The 22,227-nt window shown below is 41.0% G+C and overlaps 4 protein-coding genes across 5 annotated transcripts in view; 2 read left to right on the top strand and 2 right to left on the bottom strand.

Moving 5' to 3' along the window:
• The window catches only part of LOC117732666 (E3 ubiquitin-protein ligase TRIM21-like), a 703,346-nt gene that overhangs the window by 454,119 nt on the left and 227,000 nt on the right, over positions 1-22,227 (top strand). The window lies entirely within an intron of this gene.
• Positions 860-6,131, bottom strand: LOC117733155 (ras-related protein ORAB-1). The gene is made up of 6 exons (XM_034536566.1): positions 5,953-6,131; positions 4,208-4,280; positions 3,988-4,083; positions 3,798-3,893; positions 2,874-3,005; positions 860-1,512 (listed from the first exon to the last, which is right to left on the bottom strand). The coding sequence occupies exons 1-6, from the start codon at positions 5,964-5,966 to the stop codon at positions 1,315-1,317; spliced, it is 609 nt and encodes a 202-aa protein (XP_034392457.1). The 5' UTR covers positions 5,967-6,131; the 3' UTR covers positions 860-1,314.
• On the bottom strand, positions 8,079-10,075 carry LOC117732774 (E3 ubiquitin-protein ligase TRIM21-like). Its single transcript, XM_034535949.1, has 2 exons — positions 9,977-10,075; positions 8,079-9,737 (listed from the first exon to the last, which is right to left on the bottom strand). The coding sequence occupies exon 2, from the start codon at positions 9,726-9,728 to the stop codon at positions 8,079-8,081; it is 1,650 nt and encodes a 549-aa protein (XP_034391840.1). The 5' UTR covers positions 9,729-9,737; positions 9,977-10,075.
• The window catches only part of actr2a (actin related protein 2a), an 11,368-nt gene continuing 383 nt past the window's right edge, over positions 11,243-22,227 (top strand). Inside the window, exons 1-9 of the mRNA XM_034536288.1 lie at positions 11,243-11,388; positions 15,117-15,227; positions 15,788-16,003; positions 16,248-16,320; positions 16,528-16,664; positions 17,501-17,650; positions 17,731-17,876; positions 18,595-18,727; positions 19,065-22,227. The exon at positions 19,065-22,227 is cut by the window's right edge and continues 383 nt beyond it. Coding sequence (XP_034392179.1) covers positions 11,341-11,388; positions 15,117-15,227; positions 15,788-16,003; positions 16,248-16,320; positions 16,528-16,664; positions 17,501-17,650; positions 17,731-17,876; positions 18,595-18,727; positions 19,065-19,235 — 1,185 coding nt within the window. The 5' untranslated portion in view covers positions 11,243-11,340 and the 3' untranslated portion in view covers positions 19,236-22,227. The remainder of the gene's footprint in view (positions 11,389-15,116; positions 15,228-15,787; positions 16,004-16,247; positions 16,321-16,527; positions 16,665-17,500; positions 17,651-17,730; positions 17,877-18,594; positions 18,728-19,064) is intronic.

Raw genomic sequence — 22,227 nt, 5'->3', positions numbered from 1 at the left:
TGTCCGCAGCCACAAATCACGTGCCGAGATTACTAACTCCAGCTATTTACCATTCGCTTGCTTCTCTCTCTCTACACAATTTAGCAAATCACTTCTTACATTTATGTATAAATATATACAGTTTATAGATTATTCTCGAGCCGGGATGATGATGGTGTGTGTGTGTGTGTGTGTGTGTGTGTGTGGGGGGGCGTGGGGGGGTTGTCGCGGTTGTGCTGTCAGTTGAGGAACGTTAGGGACAAAAACAAACAAACAACAACACACGTCTGTCGTCACGTCTCTCAATGCAGCACATGCTTATTGTATCGACCCAGCAGAGCACAACACGGAGCCGAATATATAGATAGAGATATATATATATATATATATATATATATATATATATATATATATATATATATATATATATATATATATATATATATATATATATATACACACACACACTCAGGAATGTCGACCGCTGTCGTACAATGTGGATTCTTTACGTAAGAAGTCACGACCGCGGGCACACGAGGGGGGAAAAATACGCCGACAACACGAGAGCACCGAAGGCATACGCGTCATGGAAATCTCCTGCCACAAAAGGCACTGGCACATGGTTTATTCTTATTTATTTATTTAAAAAGAGGGTTGGGAGCGGGCGACGTTATCGGCTTGAGCCCGCTCTGAGCGTGCATGATGCTGGTTTTCTTCTTTTTTAAGCATGTGCTTCATTTTGAAGTGCTTTCCGAGGAGATTCACGAGGCCGTCGTCCACACAGCGAAATAATAAAATAGTGCGGGGGGGTGGGGCTGATTTATTTATCTTCTTTTTTTCTTCCCCTTCTGGGTTTTTAAGTTGTTTATTTTATTTTTTTAGAAAAGTGACTCATTTCGGGGGGGGGGGGGGGGGGGGGGGGGGCAAACAAAAAAGAAAAGAAAAAAAAAAGCTGAATAAAGTGTGTTTTTTTTTCTTTCATTGGTTAACTTCACACACTGTTAAAAATGTTCTACATTTAAGTTTCTTTCTTCCAGTATGAGTGTGTTTTGGTAACGTAACAAAAGTGTTCTGTTGGTTTTGGGGATGGGGTGGGTGGGGGTGGGTGGGGGGGTGGGGGGGGGGCTTACCGTCCTATTGCTGACTTAAAGGGTGGAACGGGATTCTTACAAACCGGTCCGCTCAGAGTCTCCCTCCTCTCGTCTTTTCCTCCCTCTCTGCTGTTCTTTCCCTGTGGAGCGCGGTAACATCGAGGCTGGTCGTGGGTTCGGGGGAGAGGGGGGTTGGGGGGGTCGTGGCTGTTTATTTTTTATTTTGTATTATTTATCGGGGGTCTCAGCAGCAGCCTCCGGACGAGGTGTTGACCGGCTTGCTCTGGATCTTCACGTTGGACTTCTCGGAGGACCCGGCCGTGGCCCCGGGGCCCATCCTCTTCTTGATCTCGGCCGCCATGGTCATGAAGGCCTGCTCCACGTTGGTGGCGCTCTTGGCGCTCGTCTCCAGGAAGGGGATCCCCAAGTTGTCGGCAAATTCCTGGTGAGCGGAAGGGGGGGGGGGGGGGGGGGAGGGGAGGGGGGTTAAATTAATTTAATTTCATGGCAACAAACTCTCTTTGCTGAGGAAGGTCAAGACGAGACTGAAAGCTGCAGAAGTGCTGCTGAATAGACGGTGCAGTGAGACTGTTTTGAGACTGACTGAAAGTGACCTTGGAAACAACAAAGTCAAGAGTTTAATAAATAAATAAAATATATATAAATATATTATTTCACATACTATCATAATATAATACAATAATACATATAATACAGTAATTAATAATATGTATGCATGTTTAAATGAGGGTATGTATGCATGTGCTTATATATATATTAATGTGTAGGTATTGGCATGTTTACCCCTATTTATATATATATTATTTATATTTTATTTTCTATGATTATGTGCATCTTCATGTATGTGTAGTCTGCACATTTTTTTATTATTTATATACTGTATATAGACAATTATTTATTAAATGAAGAAAAGAAAGAAGTATTTTTAACCCCTTTAGATCTCACCACTATATACAAAAGATATCACACTTTCAAAAATAAATAAATCACAGAATCCCATTATCTTTTCTTCTTGTAAAACTAAATAGATAGATATACACTTTATTCATATGACAAATGCTTACGTAAACTTGTATCAACAAATAATAACACGTCAATCTGCAGCTGTCAGCGAGGTCCTCTGTAGGCCCGCCCACTTTCTATCCCTCTTGTCCCCGAGAGACTTTCTAGTGAGCTCACTTGAACCCGACCGCGATGCCACGTGGGTCCTTATGCTAAGCTAAGCTAACTGTCTGGAGGGTAATGTTGAGCGTACAGACATTTCACAGCTACCTTTTGAGTGACAGTTTTAGGGTCAATCTAAATTTATACAGGTATTTTGTTTAATTATAAACCAGTTAGGTTGTTGTTGTTGTTGTTGCCGACGCCGCCTATAAGCAGATATTGTTATTTATAAAGATATATGGAGTTGAAATGGTTCGGTACGTGATGTTGAGACGCCGCCTTTGGCCTCATTTTGTGGGCGGGATCAGCACACATCGGGGCCCAAATTACACAAGTCAATACTTGTATAAATATAAATACACGTAACCCAAATATGGAGCCTATAATACAAGGTTGCTCGGTTGTCCGCTCCTAAACAACCCCCCCCACACACAGACACACATCATCCAGCGGATGTTTTCCACTCCGATATCAGCAACAAACCCTCCACTCATCAGAATCGCGGTGGCAGGAAAGAACAGTCAGCAAGTTATTGTCTCATCATCGCTTCTAGCTCCAGATGTATGTGGACGAACTGTTTAATGAACCCTTTTCAAACCCGAAGGGGGTCTCGCTCACCTTCGCTGTGGTGTAATCCACCACCTTCTTCGTCGTGAGGTCACACTTGTTGCCGACGAGCAGCTTGTTGACGTTCTCGCTGGCGTAGCGGTCGATCTCCTGCAGCCACTGTTTGACGTTGTTGAAGGACTCCTGAGGACGAGAGACAGACGGACGCTCAACACAAACTGTTTCAGTCGGGAAATCAACTCGGTGGAATCCAGTCGGCAACAACAACACAAGAGGGCTGACGGAGGAACTGCTGATGGGGCGGCGACGCATCTGAAATCTATGAATATATGATACTTTACTCAAATAAACCAGAACCAGTGGCAGATATACAGTGTGTATAAATATATATTTATTATATAATAAATAAATATATATATATATATAAATATATATATATATATATATATATATATATATATATATATATATATAATAAATATATAGATGTAATTTAGTCTTCATTCCATTCTAAAATGTTTGTTAATGCTATGTTTTGACTCAAATAGTGATAGCGGACTTTCATCTTTTATTTTCACTTTCACAAGGACGACAAACACTGATATTGATTAAATTCAGATTAAATGCTGTTTAAATTGTGGTCGATTGATGAAATTTAAGCACATTGATGTACATTGGCTGAGAGTAATATACTGAATATACTGACGCTTTATTTAATTCCTTTTTAAAAGTGTTTTCTATTTAATGTTGAAACATATATCTGTGTAGAGCGTTACATTTTTAAAGGTGTAGTTCTTCTCATGTTTGCATTTCTTCTGCTCTGTTTTCATCCTTTTTGTATTGTTTGGTATATTTAAAGTGCTGCTTCGACACCCAATTGTCCCCAAAAAAAGTGCTCAGTGGAACGACTCAGGGTAGTTTTGTTCTCACGTTAATTAAAAGCAAACGCTATCCGTGTAGCCCAGCAGCACTGACCTGATCCGTCACGTCGTAAACCACGATGATGCCGTGAGCTCCTCTGTAGTAACTGGACGTGATGGTGCGGAACCGCTCCTGACCGGCCGTGTCCCACTGAGGAAACAGCCAAGCAGAGCGTCACAAAACGGACCAGAACGTTATCCAAAGTTCATCCACGCAGAGCTATTTTTTTTACTGCTCTCCTTACAATCTGAAGTTTTATGGTCTTCCCATCCAGCTCGATGGTCCTGATCTTGAAGTCCACGCCAATGGTACTAATGTAACTCTCTGTGTACGTGTCATCCTAGGATAGGAAACACACACACACACACACACACACACAGGTGGGTCTGGGCAGCAGTTGTGATACCTGCAGGTTATCAGCCATCGATGTACGAGCCTGTTGAGTAACAGCCGCTGACACTTACTGCAAACCGGAGAAGGAGACAAGATTTTCCAACACCAGAATCACCGATCAGCAGCAGTTTGAATAAATAATCACTGTGAGGAGAGAGAGAGAGAGAGAGAGGGTGGGGGGGTGGGGAATTAGAAAGAATTTTCCTGGCACGCGAGAGCGACTCTTTGTCCAACGACCCAAAACATATTTAATTTCAAATTATATGAAGTGGAGATAAAAAGGCAGAAAATGAGAAAACTGGAACCAGGGAATGTCTTAAAGGATTGACCATGCATCAACATTTATGGTAATAAAATGTGGTTTCAGCACTAAATAGAAAAATATCACAATAAATAACGTCTTCATAAGAATTATTGACAAAGTAACGAATAAATTACTTTTTAGCTATAACCCTGTTACTAACATTATATGTATTCCAGCACCCTTGGCCATTAGCACCATTGAACTATCGTCTACAGTCCACACACACACACACACACACACACACACACACACACACGCACGCACACACACACACACACACACACGCTAAATGTTTGTTCCCTTTGTTGCTTTCTTCACATGTATTTCAAGGGCAACCAAAACACCGGAGTCGAATTCCTTGTACGTGTTCACATACTTGGCCTATAAAGCTAATTCCGATTAATCAATTTGTAAAATGACAGAAGATAAATCATCATAAATATTGTACTTTTACTTGGCCACTTAATGATCTATATCTGAAAAGCAACTTAACAAAAAACTAAAACTCAATGAATTCTGATTTATTACTATGGAATAAGCAGTATATAAAGTGAATAAAATAATGTACACATTTAGCTGCACGTGATAAACAAAGTAATGCAATGACAATAATCCAATAATATGTTAATGAGAATCGAGCGCTCTTCATAATAAGTACTTTTACTTTTAGTAGTGACATATTCTCTGATTGATTTGCTCATGTTGGTATTATCATATCTTTCATTTGAACTAAATCCATCAATCCCAAACAATCCACACCCAATTTAACTCCACATCATCATCATCTTCTTCATCATCTTCATCGGGGGCAGATCCAGTAACTTCCTGTTTGCGCTGGGTGACTTGTACCGAAACCACCGATAACCCCACACCGGATCGGTGGCGATACACCGACTGGCTTCGCGATTAACCGACGTGACCGTGAACTATGACACCGTCGCTACGTGTCCAAGTGTCAATAACAAAATCCACCCAACGGTGTTCGGTGTTACGGTTTAACAAGCGACCGTGTTAGCTGGCGACTTTCAGACGAACGCGCCCGTTGTTGTCGTAGTCGAGACAGCTGTTGGAAATAGTAATATCATATTTTTTTATATGATATTACACGATGTATATGACACAGCTGTCTTAACTTAAACAACAACGGACACATTCGGCTAAAAGTCGCCAGTTAACACGGTCGCCTGTTACACCGCAACACCGGTTATCGCTCCGTTAGCTTCGCACCGTCAGCTAGCTCGACCTCCTTTCCTTCCTTTCTCCCTCTAAAAGTCACGATAACGGAGCTCGCGAACATCGCGGGCCGCCGCACGAACACTCGGCTCGTTCAATCGGCGTCACATCGACCAGAAACTGTTGACGAAACGTGAACGCGAAGGCTGTCACTCGATAGTGCGTACGCCAGCTAGCTTAGTCCCGGAGACAAAGCAGCTGACGGGTTAGCTTAGCTGTTAGCTTCTGACAGCTCGAACCGTCATAATCGACATTAAAAACAAAAAAAGCCACACTTACTATTCGGGATTCATCTTCGTCTACGGGTTATAAACTGTTGTTACTGAGAATGCTGCTGGACTTCGTCGCGGATTAACCTTTAAAGCTGGCCGTGTAGGTTTTTTTTTCCCGTTAAGAACTGGCTAAACTGGTTGTCGCAGCCAGAACAGCATAATCGAATCAAATATGGCTGTCAGGCGATGCCTACCCGGAAATACCGGACGATAGGAATTGTGGGTAGTGTAGTCTTGGGGCGCGATGGGCGTTTACCGTCGATGTGTACGTGTAAAAAGTAAATAGTATTTAAAGTGATGTAGAAAAAGGTAAAAGCATGATTTTTTTAAATCAGGATTTATTTTATATCAAATTACATAATAATTGTTTAATTATTTTCTACCATTAATCTAAAATAGTGAGAAATCACGTCAGAAAGTGACAGCTTCACAATGTTAATGTTTTGTCCGACCAACATTCAAAACCGTGACAATATTACATAATATAGCATAATATTTAATAACATTTTTTGATTACAAAAATAAGGAAATCTTCACATTTGAGAATCTGGAACCATGAAAGGTTTTAACATATCTTCAATGATTATCAGTCCCATTAATTACAAATTACAATCAACATTTAAATGTTATTATTCATTCACAACAGTAGGTGGCACCTGTGAATAAAAGGTTTGACTGTAAGCACACAACTCCTTGACAGACGACATCAACCAACAGATAGAACATTGATGGGCTCAAAATAATGTTAATTATAGCTAATTATTTGGTGTTTCCCATACTTTAATAAATGAAAGGACACAAACTAAATATATTGGGAGCTCATGAGTGCGGCAGATAATCTCAACCTCCATCTGAACAGAGGTTGATACGACTTGAAGTACGTTGTCCGATATGTTTTATGTATCCGATATGTTTTATGTATCTGGATCATTCTTCTCCTCTTCTTACTGCTGCGTCGCCGGTATGTTGTTCCTCAGGTTCGGACATGATTTTAGTAACTTAGTTTTGGCCCCAAGTTTAGTTTCACTTTTGGGAAACCAAACATGTGTAACGTGTCTTTCATTGGCCACGCTAACACTGGTTATTGTGGGTCCGATGGGTATCTATTAAACAGTAGAATATGACCAAGATATGATCAAAATAAAGCAACAATCAATTAGTTGGACTCCAATCCGGTTCAATGCTACTGCACCAATAATAATTGTTTAATCTTTGTATTCATTGGTGTGTTTATTATTATTATTATATTTATTATTATTATTATTATTATTTATTATTATTATTATATTTAATATTATTAATTCTGCATGTATAAGAGTAGATTTTCAACCAAAGACATGAAAACTCAATAATATGGTAACAATGTTGTATTATAGATATAAATGGTTACACTTCTAAATAATATCAGCTTTGGGGCGTTTTTTTCTTTTACTCTTTACATATAATATATAAATAATATACAGACAATGACCAAACCAAAAGAAGCAACCTTTATCAATATCAAGGAAATTAAATACTTATAACCAACAAGATATTCTAAACCAGCCCATCCTGATATCCACATAGTTTACCTGCACAGTATTAATCTCTATAACAATATTAACCTTTTAAATCAAGTTGATAATCCAAAGCTTCAAATACCGATCTAAGACAAATGTTTTATATTTAAATTGAATAAGAAACATCAGACTTAATAAAAACGTTGCCCCATTTGTACAGTTTAGAAAAAGAAGATGCAATCTGAATGATTTTCATGAATCCCCCCAAAATAGTTTTTACACACAAAAAAACCCCAAAACATTTCTACACTCAACAATAATTATACATAAACAGTATATTTCGGTTTGGCACCACAACATGCTTAATATGTTTAACAATAGTGGGTCCAGAAGAGCTAATTAATCATATTGTAAATTGGTATGTTGCACTAGTTTGCAGCCAAGTAATACAGAATAATATATATATAATAGTTGAAACACATCAGTTTACAACAGAAGTACCAAACTATAGTGCGGTTACAAGATATTAGCTTGTTCTTAAGTGATTTTACACAATAGTTACGAGACTTCAAATTGAATCTGAAGGAATTTAAATTCCTGATTGGAGTCAGACTGGAGTCTAAACATGTTAAGTCTACTCCTTGTGATTGACAGGAGAGATGATCAGAGGGGTGGAGTTTCTACCACCGTCATTCAGACCCGGGTTGAAGTATGGGAGGAGTTTCTCCTTGAAGGAGCAGCCAGTAAAGGAGAAGATGAGAGCTGCAGCTTCTACGTCATAGAAGGAGACCAGACCCTCCTCATAGTCCACAAACACCCCCACCTTCTGAGGACCAGACTTCAGGGAGAGGAGAACTGGAGGGTCACTTAAAGCTTTGTACTTGATTCTCTTCCTCAACCATATGGCCCAGTAGCCATCCTCAGGACTCAGTGGGATGTCTCCCTTCCTGTTGATCGACTCTCTGGTCACTCCTAAATCCCAGTCAGTCTTTCCTTTAACCTGAACCTCAAAGTAAAATCTGCCTGAAGAGAAACTCTGCTTTCCTAAAACACAGGGATTGTGGGAAAATCTCTTTGGGTTGTTTGGGAGATTCTTCTTCACATCACTATCATTCACTTGTTTCCCGTCATCAGACAGGATGAGATCAGGATGAGCTGTTTGAGGATCAAGAGTCACATCCACTGCAAACTTCTGGACCCTCTTCAGCTCAACTTCAACCAGCTTCTTCATCTTTTTACTGAGAGTCTCCTCCAGCTGAGACACAGCTCTCACCACAGTCCCCTCATATGATGCTGGAGGAACACTGACCTCAGACCAGTCCTTGGTGGGTGGTGGATGGTGGATGTTTAGGGCCTGGACACTCTGGAGGAGGTGGAGGTGGTCTTCAGAGAGGGAGAGCTTCTCCACCTCAGTGCTTCTCTTCATCAGCTCAGAGATTTCCTGTTCCAGCTCTCTGATGGAGTCTTCAGCCTGTTTCTTTGTTGTTCTCTGCTTCTCTTCTATCGTATTGATGAGCTCGTTCAGTTTTCTCTCAACAGACTCCTTCAGATGAGTGAAGACCTGAACACCTTCTGCTTTCTCTCTGTCTGCATCTTCCTCACTGAGCTCCACTTTGTGTTTGACCTCCTGAATCTTCAGTCGTCTCTTCTGGATCATCTCCTGAAGTTCAGCCTCTGTCTTCTCCAGCTCGACCTTCTTTCCTTCATATTCTTCCTTCAGAGGAACAACATTGTGCATCTTGTGGTCTAACACAGAGCAGAGCATGCAGACACACGTCTGGTCGGTCCTACAGAACAGCTCCAGAGGTTTATCGTGCTTCGTACACATCCTGTCTTCCAGGTTCTCCACAGGGTCCATCAGCTGATGTCTCTTCAGGCCTGACATTGTCAGATGAGGCTCCAGGTGAGTCTCACAGTAGGAGACCAGACACACCAGGCAGGACTTCAGGGCCTTCAGTTTGGTTCCAGTGCAGACGTCACAGGGAACTTCTCCTGGTTTGGACTCTTGTTGCTCTGAGCTGCTGCTGCTGGCTTTCTGTTGAGCCGACTGTCTGAACTGAGAAACCATTTCAGACATGAAGGTGTTGACGAGCAGCTCAGGTCTGGAGATGAAAACCGTTTTACACATTGGACACATGTTCTGGTTGTTGGTATCCCAGTAATCATTGATGCACTTCTTGCAGAAGTTGTGTCCACATGGTGTGGTGACTGGATCAGTGAACACATCCAGACAGACGGAGCACAGGAACTGATCTTCAGACAGCAGACAAATGGCTGCCTCCATATCTACACACTGAGAGCACGACAAATATGAACAAATTAAAATGGATATAAACCAATACAGACATATTTTTGTGTTCGATAAAACATTTTGAGGAAGATGATTTTTTTCACAAGCTTATACCTAATTGAGGACCTATGGTAGCTCAACTATTTGACAGATGTTAGTATGAAAAAGGAACAACATAATGAGTAAAGCTGAAGATTTGTGTTAATTCCGCTTATTAAAATGTAAATATAAGTTGTCCTCACCTGTGTTTACTGTGCTGTTGTTGAAATAGACGCAATGGTCTCAACTGCTAATCTGCTGTCGCTCTGACAAACCAAATCATTTTCTCGTTGACGTTGCAACAGGTAGAACCACATGCCGGTCGAGTCACCTGCTCGAGGCTGTGACCTGGAATCATCCTTCTGAGGCCAATCAGAGCTCTGTGGTTGGGATGGTGAATGGGGAACCTCTTCTCTGCCAGAAAGACAAGTACCGACATGCACGATAGACCGTGAATCAAATCAAATGCCAATGTTATACAGCCAGGTCCAATGGCACAAAGACTCCGGGGAGGAAATAGAGTTAATAAGGTGCAATGGAGAGATGTAAATTCATCCATAAGGAGAGAGAAGAGGAGATAGGTCCTCAGTGTATCCTAAAACATCCCCCAGCAGCCTATAAGCCTATAGCAGTACAGACATGTTGCTACAGATGGGTAAAGCCAACTCAAAATAAAATAACCCACCTCCCAAACACGTTACTTTACACATGCTGCAACTTCTGTGATCAGTTGCAGAGAAGTCCTTGAGTTTCATTCTGATTGGCATCGGGGCACCGAAATGAGGAGCTTTTTTAAGGCATTTTGCTATTTGACTCCCTTCATGACCTTCCTGACTTTTACCCATGCAGCGCGTTCAGCTTCCCCTTGCAGCCTTCACCCAGGGTTGGAGAACCCTCTGCTGCGAGTCTGTGTGCCATATGTCTTTTGTAACAATGGACTCACTGGTGTGTCTGATAGGAAAGGAGAGATTAATGTATAAATATTTTTTTAACTATTGTGTAGCGGTTAAACTATTGAGATACACCCCGTAACAAGATTAAGGGTCTTCAGTCATATAGCAGCTCTGTGAGGCCATATGCAATCTCTCTTGTGTACATTGTTATTGCTTCTATTGTTTCCGTTTTCACCATGTAAAGTGCTTTGAGTTAAGCACAATACAAATGAAATGTAATATTATTAAAATAATTATAATTATGATAAAATATGTATTTTGTCTGCTGTGGTGTGACCCTGGTTTTAAAAAAGTACTTTACTTTAGTAATATACTGTAACTGTTATTTTCTCAATGGTAAAAGTTGTGCATATTTTAAATTGTGTTGTTAATATTTACAGCAGTACTTTTATTTAAAGTGGAGTATTTTCAAAGCGGCGGTATAACAGTAGTAAAAATAAATAAATAAAGGATCGGAACGCTTCATCCGGTGCGATTCGTTTAATCGCAGATGGCCGCTTTTATTGTGAAGGAGTCACACCCTAGTGAGTGTTGCTTCCGGCGGTGGCTGAAGGCGACGTCAGAGCGCAGCCAGGGGTTTGCTGCTTTTTTCCGCTTGATTCAGGGAACACAAAATGGACAGTCAAGGGAGAAAAGTCGTGGTTTGTGACAATGGAACCGGGGTAAGTTTAAGAGCAGTGGGTGCCGTGTCTAAGCATCACCCTCTCGCGACGCGTCCGGTCCTCGCGCAGTTGCAGTTTGATAAAGAAAACGGGAGAGAGCTGGAAACAGGAAGTAAAGAGCGAGAGAGCTAACAGGCGTTAGCGCGTCTGGGTTTTAGGGTTTTGTGTGAGGAAATGTGTCCGTCAGCTGGATTCAGCTCATTCATCCGCGGCAGCCGACGTGTATTTGACCGGCTGCGGGTCGTTTTGTGTCGGTGTGTCATCAACGTTCAGCCGATAACGCCTCTGGCGGAAGCGTCAACGCGAAGCTAGCGGTCAGTTTAGCTAGCTTTGGTTACCTAGTAATTCAGCTAGTTAGCGGTTAGTTTAGCTAGCTTCGGTTAACCAGTAACGTAGTCAACCCCATTCATAGTAAACACACAGCACATGCTATATGTTATGTTAGAGCTTTATTCATTAAATATCCAGATCAGTTCGACACCAGACAAGACATGTTAGCTTTAGATGAATTTGTCTTGCTCCGTTATTTTATTTATTTGTGTAGTATTGTATATATTGTGACCTTGTTTGCTGCTACTGCAAACAATCTTCTCCCTGGGGATGAATACAGTACATATCTATCTATATATGAATCACAATGTTCCTTTATTCTCTTTCAGTTAGCTCGGTTATGGTTAACTAGGGTTAGCTGAGTAACCAACGCGGCCCCGCCCTCATACACAAAAAGTACCCGTGTAAAAGCGTGTACTTTTTAAATGGTCCCGTATGTTTTGTAGTAGCTTTTTAATACATTTAAAAAAAAAAAGAAAGAAAATGTATTCAACTTATTCGCCCAGCAGCAAACGGGAAGTTAACCGCTGGGCCAACGCGGAAGTGGAGGCAGTGCTTCCATGTATGGACACGGCTCCGCTGCAGGCTGCACCAGTTTGAATAATAGACGTCCACGCTGGAGGAAGTATCAGTTACAAGTACTTATACTATCAAAAGTAGAAGTACTCATTTCGCAGTGAAATATTTCCTGTCTGTGTTTTTCCAATATTATCTATTATTATTTTTTGGTGTAAAAATATGTGGGTGTTCAAGGTTGAAAAAACACTTCACTGTCCTTCAGTTTATCACAAATATTCAAAATGAGCTCATCTGGAGATGCACGAAAAGTACCAATATTTGCTCCTGGGCTGGAGTAGAGTGTAAGTTTACATTGACGTTACATCCAATCTAAAATACTAAAGTTATGTTAAAGTACAGTAGTTAGTACTTAGTTATCTTACACTACTACAGTTGCACTGTTTACTTCCTACACGTTTTGTAAATATAAATAACTACAGGGTTTACGTTTTCCCTCTGGTTCAACACTTTAAGAGAATTACTCAGGGGCTTGTGTTTTATTGTACAAAATAATTAAATACAACAATTGCACTTTAAAGGTTATTTTCAGTTTATTTATATATATATATATATATATTATTTATTTAATTTATTTATATATATATATATTTATTAATTATAGTGTGACTATAACGTCTAAAAGTTTTAATACAATTTTTAAAGGTTATTTTTGGCCTTTTGTGTTATTGGATAGTACATCCAATATAGACGCGAAAGCGGGCGAGATGGGGGACCAAATGCACTAAGTAAAAGCTAAACCTTACATTTTCTTTGACTTTTTTTATTGCAAATATTGACACATCTGATACATTATCAGGACAAAGACAACATTGTAATTATCTTAATGATCGGACATTGTCCAGACGTGCTTGATCCACGTTGAAAACAGTATTTATGTTCAGCTCATTTACTGCGGTGGGCGGACATTGATTCATAATTAAACTGCCGACGCCAATTCACTTCCTGTTTATGCTTCAAAACTAAAATAATTTTGGTATAAAGTCATTTTAAAACATTGCACAGGAGAAATAGTTTTTATGACACGTTTTTTCAAAGCGTGTTGAAGGAGAGAGTTCAGAGAACTAGTAGGTGTGATGAGATATTAATACAGATACTTCTAATAACTTTTTTAATATCTGGAGAATAAAAAACACTGCAGGGAGTAATGTTATTCGTCAGGCTGGGTTTGTGAGGAAAAGATGACAAATCAATTCATAAACATAGTAAACAATATGATTTAGATTGCTCACAAGCCTGAATAGGTTTGTTTATGATAATTACCATTTTGTAGTGAAGAATTCATGTGTAGTTTCAGCCTCAAGTCGTTTATTGTGTTTTGATCATTATATTGTGACAAACGTTATCTTGTATACACATCGTGGTTCGCAGTCACCAATTCTTACTCCTTATTAGGGTTGCAAAGGGGCGGAAAGTTTCCGGTAAATTTCCGGAAAGTTTGGTCGGGAATTTTGAAAAAAAAAGAAAATGTGCCTACGTTTTTTTTGCAAGAGCATATAACAGGGAACTTAAATGTAGTTGAGAACAAGACTATGCACGCCGAGCTCAGCTGGACCCTGAATGGAGCTGGTTGGGAACATTGTCTGCCAGAAACATAAACATAAAACGTTCTGTTGTTTTTGAACGTCTTTGTCATCAGTGTTGTCTGAACGTTTCAGCCCTATGCCTGGCAAGTGTGAGAGCGCCGAGTGGCGTAGAGGCCAAGAACGGTATTGCAGACAGAGATTTCAATTATAGCTCCCAACATATTGAAAACAATAACTGAACTAGTTTATTTTTTGGAGCTGTGAACTTAGTTCAACATTTTGAATTATGAACTGAACTAGTTAATTTTAAAATGTGTGAACTATGAACTGAACTAGTTCATGTAGAAAGTGAACTTTCCCAACACTGTTTGTCATATAGCATGTTGATTACTTGGTAAACTGAAGCCATGTTCATTTAATACCAAGTTTATTTGTATAGCCCAATATCATAAATTACAAATTTGCCTCAGAGGGCTTTACAATCTGTACACATACGACATCCCTGACTTTTGACCTCACATCGAATCAGGAAAAACTCCCCAAAAATAACCTTTGACAGGGAAAAAAGGGAAGACACCTTCAGGGGAGCAACAGAGGAGGATCCCTCTCCCCGGATGGACAGAAGCAATAGATGTCATGTGTACAGAATGAACAGCATTTTCAAAGTTACATAAACACATTACATGAATATGACAATGTATGAATGGAGCTCCAATCCATGAAACAGAAGGAGGTAGAGAGGGGGGGGGGCGGGGCATCAGCAGGGCCAACGCGGGAGGCCGGCTCACCAGGCATCAGACACCTCCAGGTCCAATGGACCCTCTGAGACGTGACAGTAGACTAACTTTTTACAGCAGTGAGGAGGACGTTGATGAGGTCCACGAAGAAGGCATTTAGATTCAGGTTGAAAACACCAACAAAAACAATGTGGGTTGGGGGGGGGGGGTGGCGATCATAGGGAATACACCTTTTTTATTCAACGTTCATGTTTTTGTTGTTCGATAAAAGAATAAAGTTCTACTCTCAAAATGTCAAAAAAGTCAAATGTCATTTTTAAAAGTTGTATTATAAATGTTTGCATGCATGTCTGCTTATGACGAGGTACATACAGTTAAATTACCCCAACATTTTCAGTTTATTCCCGTTAATTCCCGTGGAAAGTTTCCAACTTTGAATATTCCCGGAATTTTGCAACCCTGCTCCTTATTGCGTCTGTCTTGAAAGCTACAGGGTTTTGCATTGTATTGTGTTATTTAGATCATTGTAACGCGTGTTTTTCCCGTCTTTTCTTCCTAGTTTGTCAAGTGCGGCTTTGCGGGCTCCAACTTCCCCGAACACATTTTCCCAGCGCTGGTCGGCCGGCCAATCATCCGCTCCACGGCTAAAGTCGGCAACATTGAAATCAAGGTAACTTTTGAAATAGGGGAAAATAAGTTATAAGTGGTCATGTGTGATAGCGCAGGGATTCCCTATTGCCACGTTGTATGTTTTTAGATTTTAATCGAACGCTGCAGCAGCTCTTTTCAATGTTTAACAGGAGGTAAATATTTTTGATAAATCAGGTGGCGATAAAAGAGATATCGGCACATTCCATTTGTCCATTCAGTCCTCCACCTCCACGGTGGGCACAGGTGTGTTGCATCCAATGACTTGGAAAGGGGGTTGTCATGTTTACCTGCCTGTCCCATTGTTGAATCTCACATGCTCTGGTGAAGGTCAAATGCAGTGTAAAACTGCAACGATTTAAGTGCGGATATCTCTTTCACCAGTTTGGACTTTGATTAGCAAAGATTATATAAGTCTGGAGCGGTGGTCATCCTGCATGGTTAACCAGCTGTGCCAATACAAACCATTACGGCTGTGAGCCACTAACAAAGAAACAGTGAAGACAAGCGTCAGGTAAAGAGCCGCTGGTCCAAAGTTTGTCTCTCAGTGCGCTGAACTGCCGACCTTTTGACCTCTCGCAGGACCTCATGGTGGGGGATGAGGCCAGCGAGCTGCGCTCCATGCTGGAGGTGAACTACCCCATGGAGAACGGCATCGTCAGGAACTGGGACGACATGAAGCACCTGTGGGACTACACCTTCGGCCCCGAGAAGCTCAACATCGACTCCCACGACTGCAAGATCCTTCTGACGGAGCCGCCCATGAACCCCACCAAGAACAGAGAGAAGATCATAGAGGTGGGCAAGCAAGAGCTCAACCCAAGAGGCTCTGAAGTCGACAAGCAATCACACGGTTTTGACTTCTAATAAATTAGTTGGTTTAGTCGGTTTGTCGGCATCTTAAAAAAAGAGACTAAAACGTGAGCTTAATTGATTGTGATTGAAAGTGTGTTGTGGCATTTACAAAAACATGAATCTTATATTGCGCCTCAGTAGTCGGCTGATACTTTCTGTTTATCTTTTTAATTTTTATTCCTGCCAGGTGATGTTTGAAACGTACAAGTTCTCAGGAGTTTACATCGCCATCCAGGCCGTGCTCACTCTCTACGCTCAAGGTTTGTTTGTCTCCTGAAGCGCAACTAGAAAAGCTAACATTCACTGAGGAAAAGCCGTGCGTGTGCAGCCACAGCCACTTGCTGGATGCTGCTACAAGGGTGTAGTTAAACCGTTTTACCACTGGGGGCGCTGGAGAGCAATACCAAGCAGTTGCTTGTCACGATTATCCTACTATTATGCACATCTGTTGCGTGTTTCTGTTGTAGGGCTGCTCACCGGCGTGGTGGTGGACTCCGGTGACGGCGTCACTCACATCTGTCCGGTGTACGAGGGCTTCTCGCTGCCCCACCTGACGCGGCGTCTCGACATCGCCGGGAGGGACATAACCCGCTACCTCATCAAGGTACCGGACTGGCTTCATATTTCCCTTCTTTCTTTTTTTTTATGCTACGTTTTATTCTGACATTTGTGGGGAAATCCATGCACTATATATGATAGAAATGATGTGTCTTAATGTGGTGTCTCCTAATAATGGAGTGAGTTGTAATAGAAGCAGATTAATGCCCATGGTATTTATTTAATTACATGGTTGATAGTCGGGTGTCATTGGGAGCAAGTCATCAATTCAAAATGTTTTATTAAAATCAACTTTAATAGGCGTGAATCAAAGGGCTTTTCACAAATGTTTTTTTTTAAAACGGACAAACTGGTAGCAGTGAAAATGTCTTAAGTTAACATAATTTAAATTTCAAGGCCTTTTTTTAATATGACTGTAAATCTTAAATTATGCATTTTTACATTTTTTTTTAATGATTTTCGATTATTTTCAGGTCTTTAAAATGTGAAATGCGGACCGTCCTCTGAAGCGTTTTGCTCTCATTGTTTTGTTTTTGATTTAAAAGTTGATTTGATTATGAAACGACGACAATATACCTGACTTCTTGTCTGCAGGGCGATTTATGATCAGAGAGACATGAAGCTGTTACTGAACAGATGATTCCTGACGTCCAATCGGCGTGCAGAAAATCTAATTAAATGTCAAAAATAATTAACATTTTAATTCTAGCTCCACGTCAAAACTGTTTTTATAATCGTAATCCTTTTTTCTCCGCCATAAAAATCTTCAAATCGGTTTCCCTGAATGTCTCGTTGCTGGAAAACAAACACACAAATGTCTCTTTTAGTCAATCGGTTGTATTCCGCCATGACAATAACCGTGAAATCCGACCCGCCCGCCAGCTGCTGCTGCTGCGAGGTTACGCCTTCAACCACTCGGCGGACTTCGAGACGGTGAGGATGATGAAGGAGAAGCTGTGCTACGTGGGCTACAACATCGAGCAGGAGCAGAAGCTGGCGCTGGAGACGACGGTGCTGGTGGAGTCGTACACGGTGAGTCGCGGTCACGTTGCAGAGAGTATTTAACGGCGTCGAGACGTCGTCGGGTGTCTGAAGGTCATGTGTGTCCTCAGCTCCCGGACGGCAGGTTGATCAAGGTGGGAGGCGAGCGCTTCGAAGCCCCAGAGGCTCTGTTTCAACCCCACCTCATCAACGTGGAGGGGGTGGGCGTGGCCGAGCTGCTCTTCAACACCATCCAGGCCGCGGACATCGACACCAGGTGAGGCGCACGAGATCAGAGCGTTTAAAGATGATCACCAAAGAATAAGGAAAAATAATAGCAATGGAACATTTACACCAATATAAGAATACAAATAGTCAGAATGTAAAGTTTATGAGAATTATTAATAACACCAGTAATGTAATGTGCGTGACATTTACAGTAATATTTTCAGTGATATTGAAAAGTAATAAAAAATGGTATTGCACTTAAGGTATTAAACTATATATATTTATATATATATATAAATTTATTATATATATTTATATATATATATATATATATATATATATATATATTATTTATTTATATATATGTATGTATATAGGTGTGTGTGTGTGTATGTATGTGTATATATATATATATATATGTGTGTGTGTGTGTGTGTAAATATATATATGTATGTATATATTTATTTATTATAGTGTGTGTGGCAGAAAACAACCAGTTTCCTCTTCTCAATTTCTCAAACGGACAGCACGACTATAACGTCTAAAAGTTTTAATACAAAATAAGACACTTTCAAATCCCCAGAAATATATAAAACGTTTTAGTTGAGGTATATTTAGGGAGGACGTATTTTGACATTTCAAGCCTCTCAACAGTGTTTGTATTGATTGATGAGCACGTTAAACACGCACTTTGTCAAGAGGAGCGACCGAATGTGTAAAAAAACCAAACGGATGTGTTTTGGTGACGCTCGTGTTCCTCCACTCAGGTCTGAGTTCTACAAGCACATCGTCCTCTCCGGAGGCTCCACCATGTACCCCGGCCTGCCGTCCCGCCTGGAGCGCGAACTGAAGCAGCTGTACCTGGAGCGAGTGCTGAAGGGAGACGTGGACAAGCTATCGGTGAGTACAGGTGTCTGGAAAACCAGTGTTTGCCAGCAGAATAAAATGAATATGCTGTATAGCAGTACTCGTTTTTGCCACTAGGGGGAGCTGAAGACTAGTTGATGCTTTTTAACGCCTCAGAAACGTCTCTGTGTGTCACGGCCTCTCGATGACGAGGTGAAGCTGTAACATGTCGATGCTTCTCGAGAGGAAACGCGCTCATGGAAACACTCCAACCTGCAATTAAGAGACAATCGGGTCTATTTTAAGGCCCCCCACGGGGTTCCAAGGCGTTTATTATCTCCCGTTGACGCTCATTCCTCTTTTCTTTTCTTTTCCGCCTCTCGCCCCGCAGAAATTCAAGATCAGGATAGAGGACCCCCCTCGGCGCAAACACATGGTGTTCCTGGGCGGCGCCGTGCTGGCCGACATCATGAAGGACAAGGACAACTTCTGGATGACGCGGGAGGAGTACGAGGAGAAAGGGACGCGGGTGCTGGAGAAGCTCGGAGTCACCGTCAGATAAAACGCGCACGAAACACCACCAAAAAAACCCCCCCAAAATTTAAAAAAAAAAAACCAACCACTTCCCTGCTCACATTCCCCTCCATCCGCCCCCTCAGCGGACACCCGGACGCGTCGCTTCCCCCCTCGATGCGTCCGGGTGGTCGTCGGCTGTGTCACGCTCATTTTGAAAAGCAGGGATGGGAAAGAAGGGATGAAGGATTCTGGGGGGAGAGAAGTCTCATGGGGAAGGGGAGTTACAGGACGTCTTGAAATATTTGCCCGTGACTTTAAAGAAATTGCTTTATTATTAGAATTATGTTTTGGAGACGACAGAGTTTAGTGCCAGTAATTACTGCATTTACAGAAAAAGTGTGTCATTTGTGGTTTAAAAACTTGCTTTTCTTGGTGAGAACCAATATGCAGCTGGAGCCAGGAGAGCGTTAGCTTAGCTTAGCATTAAGACTGTAAGCAGGAGAAGCAGCTTCAGTCCCAAGTAACACAATTTGGCAAGTTTTAGGACTACTTTAAAATAAGGAGTAAAGAGCCAGCAACCATGAAGTAGAAGAGAGGAAATGTTTTTTAAAAAAAACATATTGATCAGCTTAACGCGATTGAAGTAGTTCATGTTATCTTGTTTTGTTTACATGTCGTACGAACAGGACAACAACTCGCTCCTCACACGGCTTTGTCGGTTACCTTCAGACAAGGAGAAGCAGCTTGCCTCCTAAGTCTCCAGTTTTTATGCTAAGCTAACTGGCTAACTGGCTGTAGCTTTACATGAACTGTGCTGTACATGAGACTGGCATCTCTCTTATTTCTCACTCTTGCCAAGAAAGAAAATAAGTGCATTTCCCCAAATTGTATTCCTTTTTTTTATTTTTTATTTTTTTTAAAAGATGAAATGGTAATCCATGGCTTTAAAAATACAGACTGTTCAATGTCAAACTATCCTCTTTTTAAAAAAAAAAAAAAAAAATGTATTTAATTTTTTTTTTTAATTGCGAGCAGCACATCTGCGAGTGTTTTGCGTTGCGTGCCTCTCACGCCGGGTCAGACCGAGAGCTGCTGGCTGTAATGAGACGACGACGATTATTATTATTATTATTATTATTATTATTATTATTAGCGATGCGAAGTTCCATTTCCTAAAATCTTGTCTTAACAGATGCCACGGCGTTAAAGATGATGCTCACGGATCAGATGGATCATCACGTACTGCTCTCTGAACATACCGATCATTGAACAACCCCCCCCCCCCCCCATTTCCTGTTTAAAGTTCGGGAGTGAGTCATTGTATTGAAGGTGCAGGCGGGCTGGCAGACCCTTTTTTCTTTTCTCTCTCTTCACTCGGCACCTCGTTTGTCTTTTTGTTGGGACGTTTGTTGAGCGCCGAGGTTCACGGCGTCCACAGTGGGGAAGAAACGAGGGAGTCTCTTCCTCTCGCACCCGGCTGAAGCTTTTAATGGATTTGATTCGTCTCCGTCTCCTTGTTTACAAAACAAATAAAAGTGCGGACCGCAGGGGATTTACGAGGGAGAGGTTTTCCTTTCCGAGTCGGTCCTCAGTCGCGCTGCGTTTCGGACGTTTCGGACGTGTCGGTCACCGAGCTGAAAGTACGAACTCGCAGGACGGTGGACAATGACCCCGACGGAGAAAGGTCTCTTCCAATCACGTACACGGCGTCGCTGTAAGTTAGCGTTTAGCCACAAGGGGCAGCACCGAGCAGAACTCTGTTTTTTTGTTTGTTTTTTTTTACCAAATTTGCAGCAAACGTCCCCTTTTTTTTAAAAATTCAAAATAGTAATTAATAAATAGGATTGTCAGCTCTACGTGTTTATCTTCAATTAGCAAGGGGGAGAAATGTTTCGTGAAATGCGTCGTAAAGTGTAGAAGGAAGACATTCTGCAGCACTTTTAAAAAAAAATTAATTAATAAATTTTTAACATGAATTTCTATTGACTAACGGAAGAGGCCTTTCTTGTTGTGTTTGGTCACTTTGCTTAACGTAGTTATTTCTTCCTTTTCTTGGGGACTGTACCAAGAAGCAGGATTCAGGGGGGTGTTAACCGAGGTAACTGGTAGATCACCATGGTTACCGATGCCGAACACTTGGAGATTAATAGACCGTAAATATTAATATTAACCCCAAATATGAAGAAGTTAAAGATCCGTAAAGTTTGCGTTCGTTCTCAGTGGGGTGAACATGACTGATGCGTTTTAATAAGGTAATGATATAATATATGTCCTGGATCATAACGAGTCATTTCTCTTGTGCCAATAACGCGCCATGCTTTATACCTCACGGAGTTTTATTTTATTTGTTTTCTCTTTGCGTTCCTGATCATCGATGTGCTTTTTGTTTCTCTGACCGACTGTCGTACGTCCGGTTGGCTGCCGGAGGGGGAAGGGGGCGGGGCTAAAATAATAATACATATCCTCTTTTTTTTTTTAAGTAGGAAATGTCCAATAGGAAATAATTCCATGTGTTGTTTCTTGAAGGAGGAACGGAGGCGTGTCAAACCGTCTGGAACAATCTCATTGGTTGAGAGAAAGAAACTCATTAAGACCAAAATTAATACCATAGAAAAATGTACGTAAGTTTCAGATATTTTTTATTTATTTTTTACTTCTTTCTTCTCCATCATCCAACACAGTATTTTTTTTTTTTTACCCGCGACGAGAACAAATAAATAATATAAATAAACATTATTTATGCAGCACATTTCAGAACAGAGTTACACATGTTTGAACAAGAATTAAAACATTTCAAATGAGGCAAAAATAAAGATATTAAGAATAATACTGAACTGAAAAACAAGAATATATCTACTTTTAAAGAGTAACTGACTCTGTTCAACCAATGAGGTCATTCTGGGATGTTTGCCTCATTTAATCTGCACTCTGGTAGGATAGTTAGAAAAATTTTATGAGTGAAGTATTTTAATTCTTAATTAATTCCTTTTCTTCTTCTTTCCTCGTGACCACACCTGCTTCTTCCTTCTCGGTCTCGA

Source organism: Cyclopterus lumpus, chromosome 1, assembly GCF_009769545.1.
Source record: "Cyclopterus lumpus isolate fCycLum1 chromosome 1, fCycLum1.pri, whole genome shotgun sequence".
In the NCBI taxonomy this organism is placed as follows: domain Eukaryota; kingdom Metazoa; phylum Chordata; class Actinopteri; order Perciformes; family Cyclopteridae; genus Cyclopterus; species Cyclopterus lumpus.
Note: the sequence above shows the minus strand (reverse complement) of the source record. Positions and strands in the feature narration are given on the sequence as shown.